General features: G+C 42.0%; 1 protein-coding gene and 1 long non-coding RNA gene across 2 annotated transcripts in view; both read left to right on the top strand.

Annotated features, from left to right (window-relative positions):
- The window catches only part of LOC131482501 (uncharacterized), a 31,084-nt gene extending 23,806 nt beyond the window's left edge, over positions 1–7,278 (top strand). Inside the window, exons 3-4 of the long non-coding RNA XR_009247051.1 lie at positions 6,929–7,055; positions 7,186–7,278. This is a non-coding gene — a long non-coding RNA (uncharacterized LOC131482501). The remainder of the gene's footprint in view (positions 1–6,928; positions 7,056–7,185) is intronic.
- Positions 7,279–14,752: 7,474 nt separating this feature from the next.
- LOC131482518 (zinc finger protein 260-like) overlaps positions 14,753–18,970 on the top strand; it is a 215,915-nt gene continuing 211,697 nt past the window's right edge. The window contains 1 exon segment of the mRNA XM_058676936.1: positions 14,753–16,048. Within this exon segment, the coding sequence (XP_058532919.1) occupies positions 14,753–16,048 (1,296 nt within the window).

Here is an 18,970-nt window from a genome sequence, read left to right as displayed (position 1 = left end):
TATCTCATACTGTTTGTTATCCTTGTCCAGTCTCCTGTCAGAAGGCTTCATAGAACTATAAAGGAACATTGAGCCTTTGCCGCACATAAACAATATTATTCCAGCCATAAAGACAAGAGTAAAGAGAGTACAGCCAGGAATGCCAAGACCACTAGAGATGCAGCCGAATCCAGGAGGCATCCTTCCTTGAAGCTTCCGCCTCGGCCCGGCGATTTCTCATGCAGGCTCCACTGGAGGTGGCGTGACACAGTATCCCTGAAGAAACTATCTGAGATGATCATAGACTTGTGTTTGTACTTGCCAGTATGGGGTCAGCTCAGTCTATCACCCACATCAGCCTATGCAAACACAGGTTGTTGCAGTTGCTGGATAAGTTTGTCTCCAGTCCCATCTGTTATGCAAACCAGTGGATGCTGTGGTGGAGGCCAACTGTGCCGATCCCACATTCAGCTCTCATGTACACCAGTTGGGAACTGCATCCCAATCAAAGTGACACCCTATAACGCCTACTAGGTCTGCCCCCCACCATGGTTCCTTTGCTTGTTGTTTTGAGCAGCAGACTGCTCTTTGCTGTAGCCTGGACCAGTGTGTCCTGTTCCCAATCCCAGTATCCATGAGTGTCAAAGGCTTCCATGGTCATTTGTAGCTCAGCTCTTTACAACTCTTGGCTCTTGAGCCAGCCTTCAGAAATGCAGTTCCACAGGTTGAGCCCTCATATTCCCCACAGGATCTATCCCCAGACCTAGTTCTTATGCATGCGTGTTGGTAGCATGTCCCAGCTTAACATTATCTGCCCCTTCCATGAAACTCATTGGCAGTAGTGTAATCTTTCCCTGCCAGACAGGCCCCCAGCCCTACCTTATGTGCGCACTGGTGGGTGGTGGTAGTCCATCTTAAACATCGCAGTTCTGGTCTCCCATGTGGGCATGTGTACTCACTCATCTGACCCAGAAATTTCCTCAGTTATAGCTGCCAAACCACTAGGTGTTAGCCCCCTCATTTACCTGCAAGCAAAGTGGCTTTTGTCAGTAGAAGTCCTTCAGAAGTCATTCCTCAGCTGCAACATACTCCTTCAGTGGTCCTGCCTCCCACACATCCCCCTTACTCCTTCTCCTGAGCAATCCACAATTCTAGCTCCTGGAATCAAGCATCCCAGCCTAGCTGCTTGAATGCAGCTTCAGACATCTTGGCCTTTGCTGAGAGCGTAAACATGAGCTGTACCCAGTGTCACCTCTTGGCTGGTGGTGGGAAGAGCATAGCCCAGCCTGGCTACTTAAAGGCAGCTTGAGCCATTCTGGTCTGGGCTAAGTGCCAAACTGGATCCTGGACCACACTGGCCAACTTTGGCTGAGGTGAGGGACACAGCATGGTCTGTTTGCTTAAAGGCAGCTTGAACCATCCTGGCCTTGGCATGTGTGCAAACAGAACCCTAGCCCCACTGGCTGCTTTTGTCTGGCTGGTAGAAGGACAGAACAGGGCCTGGCTGCTTGAAGGCAGCTTGAGCCATCCTTGCCTGGCTTGTTTTAATGAAGGACATTGCAATGGATATAAAGTGGCATATCATTGTGGTTGCCATTTTCATTCACGTAATGATCAATCATGCTGAAAATCTTTTTGTGTGAATTAATTAGCCTTTTGATTATCTTCTTTGTAGAAATATTTTTAGTTCTTTGTCCATTTTGGTATCTGTTTTTATTGCTTTTGAGTCTCAGGATTTTCCTGCCAACATGCCCGAAACCACCAAGGGGATGCGGTGTCAGAGTTCTTGGGCTACAAGAACCACCGGGGATAGTCTGAGGGAGCACGTTTATTTATTTTACAGTGAGCACAACTCAGTAGGAAGAGAGAAAGCAGAAGGGCAGTCCCAGACAGCCCTCCCACACAACAATGACACTGTAATTGACTAGAAGGCATGTCTGTCCCTTTAGAACCTCCAATCATGTCACAGGTCAAGTACTGCAAACATGGCTCCAACCCATGCCTCAGGTCATAGGCAGGTAGGCTGTTAGTCGTCCCCACCAGGTAGCACTTGAGTTAACAGTCATAGTTATACTGTAATACATGCTTATTTAATTTGTGACTGATGCACAAATAAAAGGAAGATTGTCCTGTAAGTCTACTATGCATTGAGCTTAATAACTTTTTCAGTGTCGCAACTATGTAATTACAACACAATGTAATTAATGAATAAATTTAATTTAAAAAAAGAGAAAAAAGAATTCTTTTTTTTTTTAAAGATTTATTATTTTTTTTTGGAAAGGCGGATATACATAGAAGAGGAGAGACAGAGATGAAGATCTTCCATCCTATGATTCACTCCCCAAGTGAGCGCAACAGCTATTGTGTGCAGATCCTAAGCCGGGAACCAGAAACCTCCTCCAGGTCTCCTAAATGGGTGCAGGAACCCAAGGCTTTGGGCCATCCTCAACTCCCTTCCCAGGCCACAAGCAGGGAGCTGGATGGGAAGTGGAGCTGCCAGGATTAGAAGCGGCACCCATATGGGATCCAGGGGCGTTCAAGGCGAGGACTTTAGCCACATGCTGCCAGGCCCTGGTGTAACAATTCTTAAACTCAGTCCACACTGAATGTGCTGTAATGTGTCAATAGGAGTGAAATCTTGATGACAACAAATAAAAGTATTATGACATTGTTAAGGTACAATTTGCTAAATGTGTTTTCTCATTTTTATTGATTGGAAACTCAGATTTACATGAAGAAGGAGAGACAGATCCTTCATTCACTGGTATAATCCCAAAGTGGCTGCAATGGCCGGAGCTGCCAGAGCTGAGCCAATCTGAAGCCAGGAACTTTTTCCAGGTCTCCCATTCAGGTGCAGGATCCCGTGGATTTCGGCCTTCTTGTCTAATGCTTTTTGAGGCCACAAGCAGGGAGCTAGATGGAAAATAACCAAGCAGAATATGGTCTAGTTCCATAGGAAGAAGAAATAGGAAACTTGGAAACAATGATCACGTCAACTTTTCCCTAACCCTTGAACCTTCCCACCCTGATCACATATGTAAACATCATTCACAATAATCATAGAAAATTCGTATATGTATATATTTTTTGAGAGGCAGATATACATTGGTCCTGATTTCAGATAATGCAGACTTCAATGTGACAAACATCAAAAAGGACAAAAAAAAAAAAAAAAAAAAAAGAAGAAGTGCATTTGCTACTGTTGAAAGGAATGATCCATCAGTAAGTGATTACCATTCTTAATATGTATGCCCCAACTTGAGATGCACTCAGCTATGTGAAGCAATTACTTATAGACTTATAGGAAGATACAGATGAACATACAAGAATCACGTGATATGTGAACACCCATTAACACCAATAGACAGATCAACAAGACAAAGGCTCAACAGAGAAACTACAGAGCTCACACAAACAATGGAAAAATTGGACTTAGTAGACATTTATAGAACCTTTCATTGCTACAGCTACATTTTTTCTCAGCAGTGTATCGAACTTTCTCCAGGATAGACCACATGATAGGAAACAAAGGAAGTAAAACTAACTTCAAAAAAAAAAAAAACTGGAATCATACCATGCACCTTCTCAGACCACCATGGAATGAAATTGGAAATCAATAATTCAAAATGTCCCAGGAAATAAACTCTTGGAGGTTGAAAAATATGCTATTAAACAAAGAATGAGTTAGAGAAGAAATTAAACATGAGATTAAAAAAATTATGGAAACCAATGAAAACTCAGATACAACATTCCAAAACTTGTGGGACACCACTAAAGCAGTGTTATGTGGTAAGCTCATTGCAATTGGTGCTCATGTCAAGGCCCAAGAAAGGCACCAATTACTGGAATTAAGCACACACATCCAGGAAATGGAAAATAGCAGCAAAATAACCCCACAAACAATAGGAATCAAGAAATTATTAAAACAAGGGAGGAGATAAACCAAATAGAAATAAAAAAAAACTATATAAAAAATGAATCAAACAGCTGGTTTCTTGACAAGATAAATAAAGTAGACACCCCACTGGCCTGACTGACAAAGAAAAGACAAGAGAAAGCAAGAATAGGAGCATCAAAGATGAAAAAGGCAACATAACAACAGACACTGCAACCACTAAGAAAATAATTAGAAATTACTACAAGGAACTGTACTCTAATAAATCAGAAAACCACCAGGAAATGGAAAGGTTCCTAGACTTCCTCCACTTACAAAGGCTTACCTCAGAGGCAACAGAAGACCTGAACAAACCCATAACCAAAGCAGACATAGAGTCAGTGATTAAACATCTCCCAACAAAGAAAAGCCCAGGCCCAATTGGCTTCACCACAGATTTCTACAAAACATCCCAAATAGAGCTAACCCCAATCCTCTAAAAGCTCTTCAAAATAATAGAAAAGGAAGCAACCCTTCCAAACTCATTCTATGAAGCCAAAATGACTTAATCCCAAAACCAGATAGGGAATTAACAGAGACGGAAGACTACAATCCTATCTCTCTGATGAACATTGATGCTAATATTCTCAACAAAATCCTAGCCAATAGAATTCAAAAAAGCATCAGAGAGATCATTCATCCAGACCAAGCAGGATTCATCCCTGGGGTGCAGGGATGGTACAACAAACAAAAATCCATAAATGTGATACACCACATCCAAAAACTAAAGAGCAAAAATCATTTAATAGTATCAGAAAAAGCCTTCGACAAAATCCAACACCACTTTATGTTAAAAACCCTAACCAAGGTAGGGGTTTTTACAGGGAGGTGCTTGGGAAATCCCAGAGCCTATGAAACTGTGTCACATAATGCAACATAGTTTAAAAAATAACTTGAGGGCCAAGCGGCGTGGCCTAGTAGCTAAAGTCCTCGCTTTGAAAGCCCTGGGATTCCATATGGGCGCAGGTTCTAATCCCGGCAGCTCCACTTCCCATCCAGCTCCCTGCTTGTGGCCTGGGAAAGCAGTCGAGGACGGCCCAAAAGCTTTGGAACCCTGCACCCACGTGGGAGACCTGGAAGAGGTTCCTGGTTCCCGGCTTAGGATCGGCTCGCATCAGCCCGCTGCGGCTCACTTCGGGAGTGAAACATCGGATGGAAGATCTTCCTCTCTGTCTCTCCTCCTCTCTGTATATCCGGCTTTCCAATAGTAATAAAAATCTTTAAAAAAAATAACTTGAATTTCCTCTGAATAAAAAATTTATGAGTTAAGAAAAAATTAAGAAAACTGTGATCACAAAAAAAAAAAAAAAAACGGGAAAAGGGAAGATTGAAAAGAAGTATCATGCTGTTAAAATGATATATATCAGTTACACTAGCTCTTTTTTAATGTTAAAAGTAGTAAATAAATAACTGGAATACAAGAACAACCCAGATAACTGCTTAATGCTAAAGAGCTTCCAAAACATAAAAAAAAAGGATTTGGTTTGTTACAGCGTGGCCTTTGTGTTATATGTATATCTTCTGTTCACCTGGCAGGATCTGACTGGCTGATACCAACTAATTGTCAGAAGAAGATAGTTGTTTAAGAGATTATCATTTGTTTCCCTCCTAAGCTGTAGTTTATATAGAGAAATTAAAACTACACTTTATGTTATTCCACAGAAAATAAATAAAAATAGAGTTTTAGTATGTGCATACTCCAAAGTGAAAAAACATATATTGTTTTATATATTTACACACTGGAATTACATGCATATGTATTCCATAATTTTTTTACTTTGTGTATGTACATACATAATATGTATTATTGATACATATGATCATCTATTATTTATATTTAATTGCAATATAAGCTGTAGGAAATATTTAATCATGCAAGTACAATTTAAAAATATTTTCAGTATTTCATTATTTCACTTTAAGAAAATTGAAGTGAATTATTGATTTGTAATATTTTTAAGTAACTCAGTATGTTTGAGGAAATCATTAGTAAGCTACTCAAAAAACTTCTCATCATCTTGTACAATTCTAAGCATATATCTTTTTTTTAAAGGTTTATTTTATTACAAAGTCAGAAATACAGAGAGTAGAGACAGAGAGGAAGATCTTCTGTTCAATGATTCACTCCCCAAGTGAGCTGCAACAGCTGGTGCTCCGCTGATCTGAAGCCAGGAACCAGGAACCTCCTCCGGGTCTCCCAAGTGGGTGCAGGGTCCCAAAACTTTGGGCCATCCTCGACTGGTTCCCAGGCCACAAGCAAGGAGCTGGATGGGAAGTGGAGCTGCCGGGACTAGAACTGGCGCCCATATGGGATCCCAGGGCGTTCAAGGTGAGGGCTTTGGCGACTAGGCCACACAGCCTGACCCTAAGCATATGTCTTAATTATCTAATCTAGCATGTTATTTAGCTCATGTGTATCTAAAGATTGCACAGTGAACTCATTTTATGCTCATTATAGAAAGAGATCTGACACAGGATAATAATGGAATTGTAGCTTCAGAATAGCAAACGTAATACAGGACAAAAGGTTTTAATTTGTTTTTACCTTATTTGCCATATACATTGTAAATTAAGCTGCATTCATTGAAGATGCAAATTGAGCACGCACAGCAGAGTTAAACACAGCTTAGTATTATAGGTCCTGAGTTAATATTTTGGTTCAGTGTCAATATTATTATTTGTCTTAATTTAGTTGAAAAGCAGAGTGGCAATAACGGACAAACGCAGTGATATCTTCCACTTGAAGAGCTATTCCAGCAATGCCTTCAACAGTTCATTAGAATGAGAATCTTCAGAGAAAACAACCTTTATGAGAATAAGGAATATTCCGTTGTAATATTAGAATTGCAAAAGTAACACAGCGCAAGATATTTTCATTTAAGTTTTACTCTGTGATGCTGTATGAATTGTAAATTAAACTACATTCACAGAAGTTGCAAATTAAATATACAGAGAATGTACTGTTAGTGTTTCTCTTTACTGATCCAGAACTGAGGAGACATGTGCTGTTAACAGATGTTGGTGTCATTTGAAGATGTGGCTGTGGACCTTACCCAGGAAGAATGGCAGACAATGGACAATACTCAGAGGACCCTATATAGGGAGGTGATGCTTGAGACCTATAACAATCTGCTGTCCTTGGGTGAGTGAAACTCTATGATGCCCAAACAGAATACTTCTGTATAGAAGACAAATGCAAGAAGATTATAAAGTGTAGTAGTTGGTAGGACTAATGGTGATTTCGGAAAATCTGCATCATTCTCCATTCACAGGGTACTCCATGACAAAGCCTGATGTGATCTTCAAGTTGGAGCAAGGATCAGCACCATGGACAGTGGAGAAATCTGTCAACCAAAGACTTGCAGGTAGGTCACCACATAATTGGCAGGGGAATTGATACATAGCTCAGTAATTGTTGACTGGAATTATATTTGATTTTTACTCTGAGTTTCTTCCAGAAGGGCAGCCGGTGAGACAGTTATTCTCTAGTTTCCATGTATAGGTTTATTCTAGAAATTTGCCAGTTAGTCACCATAAATTTGGAACTATATATGGGTCTTTTCTTGATCACAAACACTTGAATCACATCTGACACTTCCCAAGACACATTTTCAGGAAGTTGTTTTTGAAGCAGAGCAGCCAGGAAAAGACAAACTAGTGATGAGATGGGATGCAAGGTACCTCAAGCCTTATTTTGAATTTTTATACCATATTTTCTGTTATTTCCCGCTTTAAGTTAAATACGCAATCTCATATAATTGAAATTTTTATTTTAGAAATATAGGTTTTTTGTTAAGGCATTAATAGGTGAGATGTAATGTCTATTTAAAAATGCTCATAAATGTCCACATTTCACTAATATTAAAATGTGCTGTATATAGATTGGCAACAAATCTCATTGGCTTCACTGGAACATTTGAAAAGAAACATTTAGATGTGATTCATAGATGTGGTTACTCTTTTCCTCATTTCAGATCCCCATGGAAAGAATGAGCTGCTTGGAGCTAATCAGAAAGGTCAAGAAATAATCTTCAGGCAAGTTCTAATTATAAAAATTATATTATAACTGAAAAGAGAGCTGTATTGCCACAAAGATGCTTAGCATTAGCTCTGGCCATAATTGCAGCACAATATGAAAGGCAAATTGTATAAAAATGAGGCTTGACAAATAGAATTTCATTTTTTCTTTCTACTTTTTTTTTTTTCATTTGGAGACAGAAGTTTTATTTGCAAAGTGACCAGGTGAATGTAGAAACCAGAGGGAATCAAATAACATTTCTTGGGAGAGAGCCAGAAGATGGTGTGCCTCTTGAATGGAGACAGCAAAATGTTTCAGAATGATCTTTGATTTGCAAAGTGTTCCCTGAGCATTCCTTGTCTGGACAGGAACTGTGAGTAAGACACTTCCCATTGCATTGGTTGTCTCTCAACCAGCAAGGAAATAGCTGCTACTACACAGCTTCAAATCTGCACCAGCCATTCTATGGCTGTTCAGCTCTCAGAGGTAGGGAGCCACATGAGTGACAAAGTTGAAAAAACTGGCTTTTTCTGAACTCATGTGTGAAATGTGCAGGGGGTATCGAAAGGCCCACATAGGTCATTGGTAAAGATCAAACCCGTGGGCATGGCATGGTAGCCTAGTGGCTGTCCCTCACCTTGCATGCACTGGGATCATATATGGACACTGCTTTGTTCCCTGGCAGCCCCACTTAACATCCATCTCTCTGGCCGTTGCCAGAGTCCAGCTAAAGTGAAGTTCAGAACTTGAGAAGGGTGCTTGGAGTAGGCATGGAAAATAAATGGACCACTACAGTTTCAGGATCATAACAGACAATTTTAAAAACAGTCCTCTTTTTTTTTTAAAGTTTTATTTATTTTATTACAAAGTCAGATATACAGAGAGGAGGAGAGACAGAGAGGAAGATCCTCTGTACAAAGATTCACTCCCAAAGCGAGCCGCAACGGCCGGTGCGCCAATCCGAAGCCGGGAACCTGAAACCTCTTCCGGGTCTCCCACACGGGTGCAGGGTCCCAAAGCTTTTGGGCCATCCTCTCCTGCTTTCCCAGGCCACAAGCAGGGAGCTGGATGGGAAGTGGAGCTGCCGGGATTAGTACAAGTGCCCATATGGAATCCCGGGGCGTTCAAGGCGAGGACTCCAGCCGCTAGGCCATGCCGCTGGGCCCAGTCCTCTTTTTTTAATCAGAAGCCTTCACAAACTCCGGCACCCACTTTTCACACCTGGTCAAGCAGGCATTGCTAAGGATAGTTCTGCCAATTGTTTCCCCTTGATGCAGGATATCAGCCGCCCTAATCCTGTGGTCAAGAAGTTCTCAATAGATGGTACACATTCCTATTACACTCCTGAGTCTACAACTTAGTCTTGAAATAGTTAAGGAAGTGTATCACAGAAGGAGGGACATAAAGATTAAGGAAAGAGGGAAAGAATAGATTTACATCTCACCTAGGGACTTACCATCCTTGATTAGGATATGGTCAATGTGGGAGGACAACCCTAAGCACAGGTTCCTGCTACATGTAGGGACTTAACACCCTTGATTTTCATATGATGAGTGGGGCAGCTGAGAGAGCAGAAATAGTAAAAGGTCCTTTTGCTAAGACATTATCACCAACATCATCTTCCAAGCTCACACTGATCGTAAAAAGCAACTCCACAATGGCAGACAGTGCCTAAATAGATTACAGAAATCTCTGCGGGGTTGTCTGGTGTCTATGCAAAGGGAGGTGGAACTGCTTTTCAGGTGGTTGTAGGCACAGAAAGTTCCTTGTGGCCTTGTCTGCAATGGAAAAGTTCTCTTCACACCTTCGTGTCCTCCACACCCAACGCAGGGACCTCAGCAGCCTGTGGTCTGGGAAAACTGCTGAGGACACCCCACAGGCTTGTGACTACACACCTGCGTGGGAGACCCAGAAAAAGCTCCTGGTTCTTGTCTTTAAAGCTGCTCAGCTCTGAAAGTTATGATTTTTTGGGAAGTGAATCAACACATGGAAGATCTTCCCATATTTCTCACATCGCCTCTGTATATCTAAATTTCCAGTACATATAAACAATTTTTTTTCCTTTTTCCATGTTTTATTGTATTTTTGACAATCGTCACATAGTTAATTAGGTTAAAGAATTTCAAGGGTTACAGGAAAATGGGTAAGACTATTATTTCCATATTGTTTCCTTCATATATCTGAGGTAAAAGGAGATTTTATGGGAGAAGCCCACCAGTCTCCTCCCATCCCCGGTCCCTGATGTGGGGCATGCTGTGAGGGTCTTGCTTAAGTGGTTTTGGCTAGTTCAATAGGTATGAATTGCTGCCAGTCTCACCACTGCAAGCACGATGAGGTCATTGAAGAATCCACTGATTGACATAGTCCTTCATAGAGTATTCGTTTGCCCAGTTTTTCACTGGCAAAGTGTAGCTGAGTTGGTTGATTGACTTGTTCTGTCCTCTTGTCTTTACATGGTTAGGGTTCTGAGTCTGGCAGTTCGATTGGGGGGATCCGCAACGAAACTTTGTATGAGGTGTTTCCAGACCAGATTCTTGTGTGCACTAGCAAGTACAGGGTCTGGCACAGTCCCTCGCCATGATCAGCTGGTGTTTGCAATTGCTGGGTTGGTTCTGTTTCCAAGCCTGTTTTCTACTGGAACCAATGCGTGCTGCAGTCTAGCCTGAATCCTGCCCACTTCATACTCAGCGGTCACACAAACCAGTGGGAGCTGCAGCCTAGTCAGAGCAACCCACAGTAACCCCTGCAACGCCCACCCCCTATCCTGGTTTGCCAGTATGTGTAGCAGACTAGTCCAATCGGTACCACACCCCATTAAGCTCTCATACATGTCAGTGGGTAATAAAGCCTAGTTCAATCTAACCAGCTCCACTATCCAGCCCTCATGTATGTTGTTGGGAACCTTTCTGTCTAACCACCCCTGTTCCTATCCTTGTTTTTGGGCCTTGCTGTGTTAGTGGTAACCCAAGAGGGAGGATCCCACTATTTCCCTCCCAGCCCACTCCCACTACCAGATTATGCACTCTCCAGGTGGTTCTGTGGTTCTACTTCAAAGAGTTAGCATCTGGCATACGTCATCTCACCTTGGCATTTCGTAATGTGTACTGGTTTTTTGCTGCACCCAATTCTGGCTCAACCCACACTCTGTTCTGGTGCTTGGATTTGCCAGTGGATTACATGAACTGATTCAGCCTGGTCTGCCCCCAACCCATGCCAGGACAATTCCATATAATTATACAGTTATGATCGTTCTGTTTTAGCTATTAACTTTCAAAATGAATAAGTTGACAGGCCTGTAATGGCAGGTTTGAAGCAAGCAACTTTCAAAAGCTACAAATTGATGGGCTGTAGGGCAATGACTCTTATCAAACACCAGGGACCTCCTTCCTGAGGAGTGGTCTACCTACGTGAACTTCGAGGTGTTCTGCCGGGTGGGTGTCACATAGACTGTCAAGCCAGAAGTTCACACAGCTCCAAGTCAAGCAATTAAGGCAGAATCACAAAAGCAGAAACCATCTAGATTCTTCAGAAACATGTGACCAAGAGAGCAAGCCTCTACCTATCATGGGCCTTTATAGGGACTTGTGAAGCGAGTGGTTACAAAAAAAAAAAATGCAATCCCACCCCCTCTCACTTCCAGGTGATGATAGGTGAGAGTCACAGGTGGGCAGAAGGGAAAGCCTAGATGGAGTCAAGCTGCTGACCCTGAACTGGCTGCCTAGCCCATAACATTGGGAGAAGGAAGCCACAAGTCTCAGCCTTTTTTCTGGGTGAGGGGGTAGACATTATTGCCCATTGTGAATAAGTTTCTTTCTCTTTGCCGTTGGGGTGACTCATGTGAACACCTCCCCAAAATGGTGCATAAAAACTCAAATCAAAGTGAATATTTTTTGCTGCCTGGACTCTCATCCCTTCTTCAATGAGGAAGAGCCGGCATGAAGTATGAAAAAGGAGGCCAGAATTTTGGTCCCATGTCAGGTAGTTCAGATTCAGGATCCACTTAGAGAGTATCAAGTCATGCAGAAAAATGACCTTTTTGGGGAATGTCAGTCCAACAGTTTTCAAAATATGACTCAGAGACTTGCTTCTAAAATGAAAATTGACATGATAGAAAAATTGAAAAAGGCAGTTGGTGATTAGAGACTTTAAAGTCCTAAACTTTTATAATTCCTATCTCTACCCCCTTCCTCCTGAAAGTACAATCAGTCTGGAGGTGTTGCTGGAGGTAGGAAGTAACTGGGGATTATGTGTGTGGGTGGGTGTGTTCAGGTTTGTGCAGAGGCATGGGATGCCAAGCGTCATTTCCACAAGTTTAGTGCAAACCTTGTGGAGTCTTCTCTTTGCTAATTCCAGACACACAGCTCTTGTATAAGATCCAGAAGTCTTTTTCAAGTCCCATAATGTGCACTGAACCGAATGTTACCAGGAAAGCTCAGTGATTCTTTTCTTTAACTTAATATAGAAAAGTAGGATTGTGGAATAGGGTGGAAGGATGGAATTTACAGGAATTGGGAGAAAACAGAGGAGTGGGAGAAAACAGTTATACATCCTGCTTCAATAAACAAGGGTTGGGACAACATTCAAGTTACTTACTGGGTGTCTCAATTTCAAGAAGCACAGCAACACCTAGTTTTCTCTTGAGAAGTGCTTCCCATTCTCTCCTCTTCCCCTGCTAACATGACCACTTTGCAAATAAAATTTCTCTGTGTCTAAAAAGATAAATTAAAAAAAAATGACTTCGAGATTCAGTTTCTGTATCCACCTCCTGAATGTGAGCAACTGGTATTTAGTAGAAACTTATGTATTTTTATTTTCTATATCCTCATGTACACTTCTTGTTCCTGGAAGGACCTGAACCAGATTGGAGTCCATGCCTGGGACTCTAGGTTCAGCCACTACAGCCATTTGATGAGCTGGGCCTTGGCCTGCCTGGACTCAAGAGGCTTTGCCCTTCCTGGTGAGTACACTGGGAGTGGATACCTTGGGAACAAGGCAGGCCTAGGCTCTACCTACCTCCAACATCAAGAGGTGGGTGGAACTGGGGAGTGCGACCTAATCATTTTTTTTTTCATGAGTTAGGTTTCTGTGTGGTGTGTGTGTGTGTGTGATTTAATTGCACTCAATGTGTGTGTGCATGTGTATAAGATCATTAAGGAGAAGTTGGAGTGATCATTTCCAAATTTTCTATTTTTCCTTCCTGTTTTAGGTCAGGGTTAAATGATATTCAGAGAAGCTATACCAGGCCTCCCAACCAACCTAGTACTTCAGGATGGGTACTGGACCCTGATACCAAACCAGGGAGTCAATGTGGCACACACTGCAAGGTTTCTGTCCAGGTGGTTCTGATAGTTCTGAAATGATGTCCATCTCACGAATTCAAGCAAGAGGGAACCCTTTCAATATACATTGGCTGACATAGTTGACCTTTGATTCTCCTTTCACCCAAATATTTGCTGTCATTATATGGCTGGGGTAATTTTTCAATCTCTTCTCTCCTCCTTTCTCTTGGATGGTCCAGATGTGCTTTCCAGGCTTCAGTTGGCTTCCTTCTCCAGGTGGAGCCACACCAGTTGTCCAATACTCCTTTTCAACTGAGGAGTACCCGTGATTGCAAGTACACCAAGACCATGAGCCTGTCGATCCTGCCCCAGTGGAGCCCCACTCTCAGCGCTCACTGAGCTAGCACCACCATGCAGGCATGTCAAGTATCCAAGCCAGGTGACCTGAGGCCTGCCACACCCTCTACTCCCAGGCCAAGCAGACCCAGAACCCATTGCACTGGTCAGCCAAGGACCCAGGCCAAGCAACATAAACTGCCACCACACATATAGCCACTGGGGCTCATAAACTGGGCTCATCACACAACTGTGCCCAAGGGCCCAGACAAGGCTACTAGGGCCCCACTGGATCTCATGCTCCCAGAGATCACGTGTCCAGCATCAACATCCCCATGACTGCCATAGCTTGCTTCAACTCATTTTCCACCAGCATGTGTTGCATTCTGGCTCAGTCTAGTCTTCCCCCAATTCCACTTCATGTTGCTGTGTATTGCAGCCTATCCAAGTGCAATCCATCTGGATGTTTAGCTGGAGCTAGGCAGTGGCTGGGGATTACGTGAGTTGTTGGCTGCTTTCCTCTTTGTGCAGAGGCATGATGTGCCAAGGGTCATTTCCAGAGCTTTAATACAAAACTCATGGAATCTCCTCTTTCCTCCGTTCAGCCTCATAGCTCTTGTGTAAGAGCCAAAATTTTTTTTCAATTCCCATATTGCGCACTGAACCAAATGTTACCAGGAAAGCTCAGTGATTCTTTTCTTTAAACTTAGTATAGAAACAGAGAATGAAAACCAGTTGTAGACCATATTTTTAGTGTTAATTGACCAGTTGAAATTGGAAGAGGTGAAGGGAAAAGCAACTCGCTGGAGGGGCTCAAAGATCTCGTGCCTTTTGAATGCAGAGAAAATAATATCATAGTTTCTTTTAAATTTGCTTTCCCACAGGAAGCCTGATGAAATACCATTTGAAACGAAGCATGCCTCTAATATCTCTGAAAACAACCTTGAGAGTGAGGAAATTCTCAGTCAGTTTGACAAGATCCACATTTGTCAGCAGTCCTTTGAACACAATGAAAATGAGAAAACTTTCAGCGGGAAGAAGATAGTCCTTATTTGTGAGCAAATTTATACCAAAGACCCATGTATTCAGCAACCTGTCAGCGTGCGAGAAGCAATTCATGTTGGCTACTATAAATCTTGCCTTACCACCAAACAGAGAACTGACCCAGGAGAATATTTGCATGTGTCCAATGATTGTAAAGAAAACATGTACCAGAAGTCAAAACTCATTAGAGGTCAGATCCTTCAAAGTGCAGAGAATCCGTATGAATGCAATGAGCACAGAAAAGCCTTTCACCAGCAATTATCGGTAACTTGGCAACAGAGACTTCACACAAGGACAAAATCTTATGAATGTAATGAGTGTGGAAAAGAGTTTACTGGTAAATCAAGCCTAATCATACATGAGAGGGTCCATACAGGGCAGAAAACTAATGGTAGCAGGGAGTGTGGAATAGGTCTTTCTCTTAAGTCAAACATGAATGCACATCACAGAATGCACACTGGGGAAAAACCTTATGAATGTAGTGAGTGTGGAAAAGTTTTTTCTCGTAAGTCAAACCTCAATACTCATCAGAGAATCCACACAGGTGAGAAACCTTATGAATGTAGTGAGTGTAGAAAAGGCTTTTCTGATAAGCCACAGCTCTTTAGACATCAGAAAATCCACAGTGGGGAAAAACCTTATGAATGTAGGGAGTGTGGAAAAGCTTTTTCTCGTAAGTCAAATCTAATGGTACATCAGAGAATCCACACAGGGGAAAAACCTTATGAATGTAGTGAGTGTGGAAAAGCTTTTCTTCAGAAGTCAAGCATGATCATACATGAGAGAATCCACACAGGGGAAAAGCCTTGTGAATGTAGTGAGTGTGGAAAAGCTTTTTCTCAGAAGTCAAGCATGATCATACATCAGAGAATCCACACAGGGGAAAAACCTTATGAATGCAGTGAGTGTGGAAAAGCTTTTCTTCAGAAGTCAAGCATGATCATACATGAGAGAATCCACACAGGGGAAAAACCTTATGAATGTAGTGAGTGTGGAAAAGCTTTTCTTCAGAAGTCAAGCATGATCATACATGGGAGAATCCACACAGGTGAGAAACCTTATGAATGTAGTGAGTGTGGAAAAGCTTTTTCTCAGAAGTCAAGCATGATCATACATCAGAGAATCCACACAGGGGAAAAACCTTATGAATGTAGTGAGTGTGGAAAAGGCTTTTCTGATAAGCCACAGCTCTTTAGACATCAGAGAATCCACACAGGTGAGAAATCTTATGAATGTAGTGAGTGTGGAAAAGCTTTTTCTGATAAGCCACAGCTCTTTAGACATCAGAAAATCCACAGTGGGGAAAAACCTTATGAATGTAGGGAGTGTGGAAAAGCTTTTTCTCGTAAGTCAAATCTAATGGTGCATCAGAGAATCCACACAGGGGAAAAACCTTATGAATATAGTGAGTGTGGAAAAGCTTTTTCTCAGAAGTCACACCTAATCATACATCAGATGGTCCACACAGGGGAGAAACCTTAAGAATGTAGTGTGTATCTTCAAGCCTTTACTTGCCAGACAGGTTTCATTCGACATCAGAATATCCATACAGGATAAGAACTGCGTGCATATAATCAGTGAAAAATCCTGTTGCAAGCAGTCAAGTTTTATTAAACATCTGCATTCACACAGGAAAGCAGAAATGTGTTACATGTGTGTTAAAATTCATACACATACATTTTTCTCACAGTGGGAAGCATGCATGCTTCAATAAGTAGCATATTCGCAGAAATGAGCAAACACACAGAATTCACTGAAAAATAATTTTTCTGAAGTCAGTCATTAGAGTCACAGACCTCAGAACCACAAAAGCATGTCAGCCGAAAGACTAGCCACCATAAACCTGCTCTTATGGTGTGTCGAAGCTTAAAAAGTGAATGAAAAACAATTATTAGCAAGAGTGCAAATACAAAGCATTGTAAAAGGGCAATGGATGTGGAAACATACTTTGAAAGTCTCACAAGTGTTAAATAGTAAACATGAGCAGTATCATTTTATTTCAGAAGAGAGGGTATTTGTTTCTCAAATAATTAATATGCAGTTTGAATGTGATCTCCCTTTGTTGTGAGGTGGTAAATGTGAATGCTGTTTTCAGATTAAATATTGATAAGTGCTCAGTATATAGCACTTGTTTGAAATGCCATCTTTGTCATGTACACATTTATCTTACTTAGAATTGCAAAATTTCTCATCCTATAACAGAATTATATTGGAACCACAGATATCAAATGATGCATGTGGCAGTTGTAGTGATAAACACCCAGATTTGAAGGATGAACCTTTTCCAGAGGCAAGATTTTCTTGTTATATCTGGCCAAATGTGGATCCTATTTAGCCACTGTATCTCTTTGAATAATAAGTATGGGAAAACGCTCCTGCATCTCTGCCTGCTTATCTTATACAGGATGCCATAGGCACATGGCACATTGTGTCTCCGAGGCAAAGCCCTGGCTGTGGTCTCCATCTTGGGCTATTCACTGGGCATACATCCAGAGTAGTAGGCTGTATCCTAATTTCTCCCTGCGAAGCTGTGCTAGAATATCCCTGATAAGCAACTCTAAGTAGTTAAGTGCAATCCTCATCCTGTTTACCAGTCACACGTAATGATCATACCCAAAGGTATAGCTTTCAGCCCAGGTGTTAGCTTATCTTGGTCTACATCGCCTGAAACATTAAGCTCCCAAACCTGCTTACAGAATGTAACTGGTGACTAGATTAGAGTGTCCAGAGAGATAGGCATGCCTACTGGCCAGTTACAATAACAGTGTAGGGTGGGATTACTATTGAGACCACCCTTCTGCCTTCCCCCTCCACTGTATATATGCTTGTATGATCTTCCCAATAAATGGACTTCCCTCACCCCTTTTTCTCTGGTAGTTCTGCAGTCAAGCTACACCATTGTCTTGATGCACAGGAGTCATGGGGATGGCTGGTCAAAAAACAGCCAAGACTCTAGGAGGCATATCTCAGAGACAAAGGAATTGTCAGACATCAGACTCTTGGAGTTCCTCTTTTGGGTGGAGTTTATGTGTCAGCTGCCACCACTACTGCTCAGATTCACACTGATTTCATGCATCATGGCTTCCCACAGTAAGTTTCTTGCCATTGTATGAGCTACTAGATGCCAGCCTGTGCCTGAAGCCTTTCAGTTGTAAGAGTGAGCACCAGGATCAGCATTGTCACATAATAGGTAAGCTATCCGAGATACTAGCCAATCCACCATGGTTTTGCTCTTGTCTTCTGGTATCACAACAGCTCAGCTACTGCAATTCAGCCATTGGGGATATGAACCAGTGGACGGAATATATCTCCCTGCTTCTGTATTTCTCACTGTAATTCTGCTTTTCAAATAAAAAAAAATATTGAAGAATGGGTCCCATGACTGGTGTTGAGGGAAATGTGAAGCCCATTGACTTGCATCTCATGTGCGACAACCTGGAGCACTTCTACTACTTAATATTTAGAGTCGAGGCCCTATCAAGACCAACAATGATGAGCACTGAGGGCAAGAGAGGCAATGTTTTTTCAAGATGTGTCATGTAGGGCCCGGCAGCATGGCCGAGCGGCTAAAGTCCTTGCCTTGAATGATCCAGGATCCCATATAGGCACTGGTCTAATCCCGGCAACCCCACTTCCCATCCAGTTTCCTGCTTGTTGCCTGCGAAAGCAGTCAAAGACGCGCCAATGCTTTGAGGTCCTCCATGCATGTGGGAGACCTGGAGGAGGTTCCAGTCTCCTGGCTCCGGATAAGCACAGGCCAGTTCGGCTCACTTGGGGTGTGAATTATCGGATGGAAGATCTTCCTCTCTGTGTCTCCTCCTCTCCGTATATCTGACTTGGTAATAAAAATAAATAAATAAACAAACAAATAAATAAATCTTTTTAAAAATGTGTCGTGTAATGTGCCTTTCACGGACAGGATTATCACACACCATCACAGGAATGGGAGCCCTTTTCCACATAATTCCCTGAATAGGCTACTATTTGCGGGGAGGGGGAAGAATACACTTTGAGCTGGCCCACCGATGAAAGAGCTGCCTCTGCCCTAGTGCCAGTTATGGTTGTATTTTCTGAAAGTTAGGAACACATTGTGTAAAAGAGATACCATCTTTTTAAAAACAGCACTATTCATAATACACAAGATATTGAATGAATTGAGGTGTCCATCATCAGATATTTGAATAAGGAAAATATACTATCTGTGTACAACGGGTTGTTATTCTGCTGTGGAAACAAAATTCTGTCTATTATGTCAAAATGAGTGTAACTAAAGGCCAAGATGTTGAGTGAAATATTCTAAATATAGATATGCAAATATGATATTCTGTTATATAGAGTAACAAAAAAAATAAGTAACAACAAAAGGAGTGGTAGTGGTAT

This window comes from Ochotona princeps, chromosome 18, assembly GCF_030435755.1.
Source record: "Ochotona princeps isolate mOchPri1 chromosome 18, mOchPri1.hap1, whole genome shotgun sequence".
NCBI classification, from domain to species: Eukaryota; Metazoa; Chordata; class Mammalia; order Lagomorpha; family Ochotonidae; genus Ochotona; species Ochotona princeps.
The sequence above is the reverse complement of the archived record's forward strand: the minus strand, read 5'-3'. Positions and strand labels throughout refer to the sequence as shown.